This window comes from Ylistrum balloti, unplaced genomic scaffold, assembly GCF_031769215.1.
Source record: "Ylistrum balloti isolate Yb309-2 unplaced genomic scaffold, AGI_CSIRO_Ybal_v1 Utg370552, whole genome shotgun sequence".
Classification (NCBI taxonomy): domain Eukaryota; kingdom Metazoa; phylum Mollusca; class Bivalvia; order Pectinida; family Pectinidae; genus Ylistrum; species Ylistrum balloti.
The window spans coordinates 935696-945639 of record NW_026782348.1 but is presented as its reverse complement, the minus strand read 5'-3'; the positions used below and the strand labels follow the sequence as shown (position 1 = coordinate 945639).

At 39.0% G+C, this 9944-nt stretch overlaps 1 protein-coding gene across 1 annotated transcript; it reads right to left on the bottom strand.

The window, feature by feature from the left end:
* Positions 1-3572: 3572 nt before the first annotated feature.
* On the bottom strand, positions 3573-6574 carry LOC132556126 (toll-like receptor 4). Its single transcript, XM_060220512.1, has one exon. It carries the CDS (start codon positions 6381-6383, stop codon positions 4461-4463), a length of 1923 nt encoding a protein of 640 aa, XP_060076495.1. The 5' UTR covers positions 6384-6574; the 3' UTR covers positions 3573-4460.
* Between the last annotated feature and the right edge of the window lie 3370 nt (positions 6575-9944).

Here is a 9944-nt window from a genome sequence, read left to right as displayed (position 1 = left end):
CTTTTTTTTACTCTATCCCTCACTCTGTTGATTGCCTCTATCCCTTCCTGCTTTTTTTGACTCTATCCTTCACTCCGTTGCTTGAATCTTACTATTCCTCACTCCGATGATTGATTATATCTGTCCCTCACTACGTTGTTTGACGCTATCACTCCCTCGTTTTATTGGCTCAATCTATTCTTCACTATCTTTTTCTCGCTCGTGTGATTGGTTCTATTTATCCCTCTATCACTGTTGATTGACTCTATATATCCATCACTTGTGTGATTGTCTTTATCTATCTATCTCACTGTTGATTGACTCTTTCTATCCATCACTCCTTTGATTGCCTCAAATTATCCCTCACTAGTTGGAATGGCCTTATCAATCTGTTGACTGATTCTATCCCTCACCCTGTTGATTGACTTTATCTATTTCTCACCCTATTGATTGACTCTATATATCCCTCACCCTATTGATTGACTCTATATATCCCTCACCCTATTGATTGACTCTATATATCCCTCACACTGCTGATTGACTCTATATATCCCTCACCCTATTGATTGACTCTATATATCCCTCACCCTGTTGATTGACTCTATATATCCCTCACTTATTGATTGACTCTATATATCTCTCACCCTATTGATTGACTCTATATATCCCTCACACTGCTGATTGACTCTATATATCCCTCACCCTATTGATTGACTCTATATATCCATCACCCTGTTGATTGACTATATATCCCTCACCCTATTGATTGACTCTATATATCCTTCACCCTATTGATTGACTCTATATATCCCTCACTTATTGATTGATTCTATATATCCCTCACCCTGTTGATTGATTCTATATATCCCTCACCCTGTTGATTGACTCCATATATCCCTCACCCTATTGATTGACTCTATATATCCCTCACCCTGTTGATTGACTCTATATATCCCTCACCCTGCTGATTGACTCTCTATATCCCTCACTCTATTGATTGATTCTATATATCCCTCACCCTATTGATTAACTCTATATATCCCTCACCCTATTGATTGACTCTATATATCCCTCACTTATTGATTGATTCTATATATCCCTCACCCTGTTGATTGATTCTATATATCCCTCACCCTATTGATTGACTCTATATATCCCTCACACTGCTGATTGACTCTATATATCCCTCACCCTGTTGATTGACTCTATATATCCCTCACCCTGTTGATTGACTATATATCCCTCACACTGCTGATTGACTCTATATATCCCTCACCCTGTTGATTGACTCTATATATCCATCACCCTGATGATTGACTATATATCCCTCACACTGTTGATTGACTATATATCCCTCACCCTATTGATTGACTCTATATATCCTTCACCCTATTGATTGACTCTATATATCCATCACCCTGTTGATTGACTATATATCCTTCACCCTATTGATTTATCCCTCACCCTGTTGATTGACTCTATATATCCCTCACCCTTTGATTATATCCCTCACTTATTGATATATATATCCCTCACTCTATATATCCCTCACCCTGTTGATTGACTCCTTACCCTATATTGACCCTCACTTATTGATTGATTCTATATATCCCTCACCCTGTTGATTGATTCTATATATCCCTCACCCTGCTGATTGACTCCATATATATATATCCCTCACTTATTGATTGATTCTATATACCTCTCACCATGTTGATTGACTCTATATATCCCTCACCCTGCTGATTGACTCTATATATCCTTCACTCTATTGATTGATTCTATATATCCCTCACCCTATTGATTGACTCTATATATCCCTCACCCTATTGATTGACTCTATATATCCCTCACCCTGTTGATTGACTCTATATATCCCTCACCCTGTTGATTGACTATATATCCCTCACACTGCTGATTGACTCTATATATCCCTCACCCTGTTGATTGACTCTATATATCCATCACCCTGATGATTGACTATATATCCCTCACACTGCTGATTGACTCTATATATCCCTCACCCTGTTGATTGATTCTATATATCCCTCAACCTGTTGATTGACTATATATCCCTCACTTATTGATTGATTCTATATACCTCTCACCATGTTGATTGACTCTATATATCCCTCACCCTGCTGATTGACTCTATATATCTATACATATATCCCTCACTTATTGATTGATTCTATACATCCCTCACCCTGTTGATTGATTCTATATATCTCTCACCCTGTTGATTGACTCCATATATCCCTCACCCTATTGATTGACTCTATATATCCCTCTACCTGTTGATTGACTCTATATATCCCTCACCCTATTGATTGACTCTATATATCCCTCACCCTATTGATTGACTCTATATATCCCTCACCCTGTTGATTGACTCTATATATCCCTCACCCTGTTGATTGACTCTATATATCCCTCACCCTATTGATTGACTCTATATATCCCTCACCCTGTTGATTGACTCTATATATCCCTCACCCTATTGATTGACTCTATATATCCCTCACCCTGTTGATTGACTCTATATATCCCTCACCCTATTGATTGATTATATATCCCTCACCCTGTTGACTCTATATATCCCTCACACTGCTGATTGACTATATATCCCTCACCCTATTGATTGACTCTATATATCCCTCACCCTGTTGATTGACTCTATATATCCCTCACTCTATTGATTGATTCTATATATCCCTCACCCTGTTGATTGACTCTATATATCCCTCACTCTATTGATTGATTCTATATATCCCTCACCCTGTTGATTGACTCTATATATCCCTCACACTGCTGATTGACTCTATATATCCCTCACCCTGACTCTATATATCCCTCACCCTATACATTGACTCTAAATATCCCTCACCCTGTTGATTGACTCTATATATCCCTCACCCTTTTTATTGACTATATATATCCCTCACACTGCTGTTTGTCTATATATCCCTCACCCTATTGATTGACTCTATATATCCCTCACCCTGTTGATTGACTCTATATATCCCTCACACTGCTGATTGACTCTATATATCCCTCACCCTGTTGATTGACTCTATATATCCCTCACTCTATTGATTGATTCTATATATCCCTCACCCTATTGATTGACTCTATATATCCCTCTTGTGTGTTAACGTTCCAGATACATGTGCCTATGGGTAGTGATTGCCTTGAATACCAAAATGTCACGACACAAGTGTCTTAAAGTGCTTGCTAATAATCATTACAACAAATACACTTTTGGTCGGCATTGTGACTCCAATATCATGTAGCGAGGTTACACACGCGTTAAGTAGGTTGCACCTAACGGTTGGGGTTTCCTCAGATCTGTGTAGCGGTCGAAATGTAATTGCACCTCACCTCAACTTCTACTCATCGTGGAGATATTTTGTGCTAAAGTGAGCCTCCAAGGGGGAAATATCGCTCTTACGAAAAACAATGTCGTAATATTGAGATAGAGATAGATATGTCGTAATTATGATGTTGGTTCGCCAGTATGAGGTTCCTTACTATTTATCTATAGTCTATGTCCGTTAATCATCTTCTGGAGACGTACAGATAATCAACATAGCTTGATTCACAAAACTTTTATTTTTGATACTGCGTAAATCGCACAATATGCCGATACTGAGACAACTTTAAAAAATAACATAAAATCATATTATTCATTAAAAGCTTATTTCTTTTTCTTCAAAATACATGTACATCACTGCGACTTACTGGACACAGGACCTCGACATGAATCCCTAACATCACAATAAGTTTTTGAGACATGTATGGCACTTTTATACACAATATACATGCTTCGGTATACTTCATTTAAATTACTAGGATTGGATTCATTAAATGTTACAGAAATCTACATGATAGTACTTGTAGACAATGTATACACTATATAAATAGGATACTGCATCTGACCTCGACAATACTAACGAACAGAAGTAAACTGGAGATAATATGCACAGTATTTGATAGGATACTGCATCTGACCTCGACAATACTAACGGACGTAATGAAATGGAGACAATATATAAACAGTCTTTGATAGGATACTGCATCTGACCTCGACAATACTAACGGACGTAATGAAATGGAGACAATATATAAACAGTATTTGATAGGATACTGCATCTGACCTCGACAATACTAACGGACGTAATGAAATGGAGACAATATATAAACAGTATTTGGCTAGGATACTGCATCTGACCTTGAAAATACCAACGAACAGAAGTGAACTGGCGATGATAGATAATACGTACAGTATATGGACTATGAACATAAAATTGAGGAGATAGCACGCGGAACAAAGAGTGGAAAAGCCGGAAGTGAACTGAAGACGACAAGTACAGTAAATGGATAGGAGATAGCATGAACGTGGCTCCAAACCAACACAAAAGGCAAGAAGAGAACTGGAGATGATATGTATAGTATATAAACGATTGATTCTAATTTGAGGTTTACACTGACTTAACGACACTCACAAGCGCTTCAGACGCGCTTTTATCTCCACCAGGGTCTAATTGGCGCTTTTTGGGATGATCTTTCCAGTGCTTTGACAGCGCGTACACAAGTTTGTCCCAGAAGAAAAAATCCGACACCTTAAGGTATGTGTATGTCTTAAGAAAATGTTTCAAGTCGGCATGTACACATGATTCGTCAAGCCCCTCTAACATTACCACTACCAAATGGCGCTCATTCTCCATCAAACTTTGATGGAAGGCTTTTCGAAATTCCAGAATACACCATTCACTCTTTAAGAAGTTGGGAGATAGTACCATAATCGTGTGTCTGCTTCGCTCCACGCTGTTTATTATGTTGTCAGAGATGCAGGCGCCGGGAATAAAATGTTTATGGTGGAGACACAATCGGAACTTGTGGACGGATTCCTCAAGTTGACGGCACATGTTGTAAACCCACGTCTCGTCCAGTGAGCTATAGGACACGAAGGCGTCGAAGTCCTTCTCCACACTCTTGGACGACGACGGTACAGGAACAAACAGACACATATTCGCCAACGTGAATCTCGTAAACACAAGGACTCGAATTTCTCGCCTAAATCTGACAAGAACAATGATAACAACGAAGCACAGGACCAAAAGTGGCAAGCAAATATAAAGTACAATATGAGATAGGTGCGTGTCCGATCTTTGCCCGCACAAGTCTTTGACAATTTTTATATATTGTCCATGCCTTGACACCGGTCTGCTGCACTTTGCCTCGCCTAGGTAGGCGTATTCGTCGATGACTGGACCATCCTCCTCCTGCAGAAACTTGACAAAGTCTTGTTGAGAACAGTTACACACCCACTGGTTCCCTCTAAGGTTGACAACACCGGGATAAAAGTTCCGTAGATTCTGTAGACTGGGCTGACGCAGGATGGATATTTGGTTATGAGATAGGTCAACTGTCAAACGTTTTCCTTTCGGAGGAGGGTTAGTGAAGTCGATAGCCGTGATTTGGTTATGAGACAAGTCGATCAGCTCCAACTTGGGGAAATCAATATCCCATCGGAACTTGGAAAGTTGGTCAGGAGCACGGCTCAGTAAGAGGTGAGAAATGTTCATGACTTTCAGACTAGGATAGATACACTTGTGGAGGAACTGTTCGTAGAGTTTCGTTTCACTGCTTTCATAAATCTCAGTGAACTCCAAGTAGTTCAGGTCCGGGTAAGTACACTGGAGTTTGTTCCTGTTATACTGTTTGATTTTCACGGTTAGTTCATTAAGCTCACTTTTCGATATGACCTCATCCAGCACGAAAGTATGATTGGTGTTTCTGAAGGTAAGTCGCTCCAGACTGGGCGGATAACCACAAGGATATTGGTCTTTATTTTGCTGATAGTTGGTCATGTAAAACGTCCACAGTTCAGAAAATAGTATAACGAAGTTTGAATCCTCTATCCGCAGGTGCCGTATAGTGTAGTTCTGTCGATAGGTTTGTTCAGAAAAATCTGTATCATCGATACCAATTATGTCGCAAGACTTGATATGAAGTTTCTCCAGATTATTGGCTTTGACCGGACGTCGTAAATGCACGCGCCCTCCTGGCTGACACGTGATGAACACATGCACTGGACCAAAACTATTTTCAGACGTCCATTCCTTAATCAAGGAAAAATTCCACGTGGCCCTGTCGTTAATAAGACAATCGATACTCACTACATTTGGTTCCAGTTTACTATCACGGTCTGTGGTAGGGCCATGTCGAGGGTCTGTTGTAAGGCCATATTCAGGGTACATTGTTAGACCAGGTTTCATTGTAAGACTATGCTTGGTACCCGGTGTACGACTTATGTCCAGTTTGCAGGAGGGTATTTGTCCTGAAACTTTACACAAAAGTTCAGTTGCCACAACAGCAGCGAACCATACATTCGTCCTCATCGTTCACTTGGTAATGGTTGTACGCCACGAGTTAAGCTCAATCCATCATTTCACACGAGATTTTAAATATGTCTGCACACTGCACACAACTATCGGTAGTGCATTATATCATTGCGACATCCGGGTTGTGTGGGCTCTTTATACCTTTGTAACCGGATATCCATGTGTTGATGTTATTCAGCGATCCCCAATCGACTTCAGTAAAGTTGCTGGCTTACTTAATAACTTTAAGCAGCTGGCAACAAATTGCAAACTAGGATAACGAATTGGATGTAAAAGTTGTACTTTGATATAATACAAATCGGTTCTGGTCGACAGTTTCTTTATCTCGTCATCAATATCAGAACCTTGGCGGAGTTATTCTCTGATAAGTATCGGTGAGAATTAAGTCAGACCGTTCTATGTAAAGATGCTTCGCTCTCTTATCAAAGTAAATCAACATTCAAATAAAATTTCAGTTGCCTGCTGTTTATGTCATACATTGCTAACACTCGGATAAATTTAATAACATTTAATTTCCATAAAAGGAGAGTTCGTATTCATTTACACCATAGAGCCGCAGCCACTATCATTAACATAGAGTAGGGTAATTTATTCTGATTTCCCAGCTGTTTTTTGATCTGGGGGTCAATCCTCTCGCGTAATGTGGCATGCGGTAAAGTATGGTCTGCTCTGATCGGGTTTCTTTTTGGTATTCTCAAACATTTTACACAATGATGTTACCAAAGGGTCAAATGGTAATAAGGAAACCGAACGGCATAGAATATTACATCTAGCATATCCAGCAGTCGGTGTAAACACTGCCTTTTAAAGGGATACTTATTACACATTAATGACCATAGATCTATAACTATGTAAACAGCCATATCTATCCAACCAGTATTAGTGGTATCTAGTCTTTCATCTCTGCTGAACGAGATCTCGACCTGCTTTATTTAAAACAGATATTTCATTGTCACTGAAATGAATTAGGTGCCCGGGAGCCGTGAAGATCACTTTGGTATTATCAGTAACTTCTGTGTGATTGCATCAGCAGTGGTCTGTGTCAATACTTCATGTTTGTTTAAGCTACTGGAACTCTCATTTCTACCAAGGTACTAGTACTAAACATACCGCCGATGTAAGCAATGTGGACAACAGGTCGGTTGAGAAAATTCACTATTTTTTTGGTGTTGCACCAAGAAATTAGCTGGCTATATTTTATAAACAGGATTTTGATAGACTGATATGCACAGGCAGGATAACAGATCAGATCAAAAGTTTGAGACCAGTGGAGACCATACCAAAATTAGGACCATAATGGGATCAGACCAGATCATTTTTTTAGCAGTACACCATAGAATATGGCCTCTCACTAGGGAATGATTCTCCCCCTGCCTTTTACACCATTAAAGGGGCAACGTGTACCCATATCTAATACATTTCGCTTTCTACATCCCGGAACATGTCATGGCAAAATTGAAGGTTCTATGTGTTACATCTTATGTACGAAGACTGGTTTAATCCTTTGTTGTACATAAAACGAATCTCGAGGTCACATAACTGTATATTGTAATGGCTTTGAAGTTTGGTATCGCTCCTTTGTAATCTTCAAAAGAAGTGTATATATCAGCCTGTGATTGGTCAGGTTTTTCCCCCTGGAACCAATCAAAATACTTGCTTGTACCTTCAATTTGCCATGACATGTTCTAGAACCCCTGGAGTAATGCGATGTATATAATATAACTCGTTTTTTCCCCTATAAGGATATTTTATATAACATACAAGATATATACTTACACACATTTAATCATCACCAAGGATCTTGATCTATTTCATCAGTTATCTGACTTGTAGACATCGTAATCAAAAGAACCTACAATAACAGAAATTCTAAATACCTTCCTAACTATCCTATCACTCAATATATCTTTATACCTATCCTATCACTCAGACAGGTGCCTAATGCTATAAACATCTCTATACCTACCCTATCACTCAGACAGGTGTCTAATCCTATAAACATCTCTATACCTGCCCTATCACTCAGACAGGTGTCTAATGCTATAAACATATCTATACCTGCTCTATCACTCAGACAGGTGTCTAATGCTATAAACATATCTATACCTGCCCTATCACTCAGACAGGTGTCTAATGCTATAAACATATCTATACCTGCCCTATCACTCAGGCAGGTGTTTAATGCTATAAACATATCTATACCTGCCCTATCACTCAGACAGGTGTCTAATGCTATAAACATATCTATACCTGCCCTATCACTCAGGCAGGTGTCTAATGCTATAAACATTTCTATACCTGCCCTATCACTCAGGCAGGTGTCTAATGCTATAAACATTTCTATACCTACCCTATCACTCAGAGAGGTGCCTAATGCTATAACTCAGACAGGTGTCTAATGCTATAAACATCTCTATACATACCCTATCACTCAGACAGGTGTCTAATGCTAGAACTCAGACATGTGTCTAATGCTATGAATATCTCTATACCTACCCTATAACTCAGACAGGTGTCTAATGCTATAAACATCTCTATACATACCCTATCACTCAGACAGGTGTCTAATGCTAGAACTCAGACATGTGTCTAATGCTATGAATATCTCTATACCTACCCTATCACTCAGACAGGTGTCTAATGCTTTAAACATCTCTATAGATACCCTATCACTCAGACAGGTGTCTTAAGCTACAAATATCTATACCTACCCCATCTCTCTGACATTGGTCTAAAGCTACAAATATCTCTAAACCTACCTTATCACTCTGATAGGGGTCTAAAGCTACAAATATCTCTATACCTTCCCTATCACTCTGACAGGGGTCTAAAGCTACAAATATCTCTATATATACCCTGTCTGTCTGACAGGGGTCTAAAGCTTCAAATATCTCTATACCTACCCTTTCCCTCTAACAGAGGTCTAAAGTTACAAATATCTTCATACCTACCCTATCACTCAGACAGGGGTCTAGAGCTACAAATATCTCTATACCGACCCCATCACTTGGACCGGGGTCTAGAGCTACAAATATTTCAATACCTACCCTATCACTCTGACAGAGGTTTAAAGCTACAAATGTTAACTTTATGTATTATGCACTATTTGATAAATCTTTTGGGATAAATTAATTTCTGTATTTCATGGATTTTTTATCTATCATCTGTTTTACCACCATATCTCGTTATCCCCTCATTAACCAATCATATTTGGTTTTTAACTTAACAAAAAAGGATAGAGCCAGAGAGAGCCACCGTGGTACCTCTGCTTTCTATAGATCCTTGGAGTCATTGATTTATTCATTATTCATATCTAAAAATCATTCCCTGTCAAATGCCAGATGTTGCAGTCGTTTCAATAACCAGAACATTTGATATATATGTATTAAAATGGAACATGCCCCAGCTGTTACCCTACAGTAACCGGACACAAGAAGGATTAGTTGTAACCAAAAGCTATTCTGTTGCTGTAATCACTCAAACAGAAAACAGCCATTATAATCACAAAAATATAACGACAGGTTTCATTTTGGAAGGGCGACAATATAATCTCCTGAT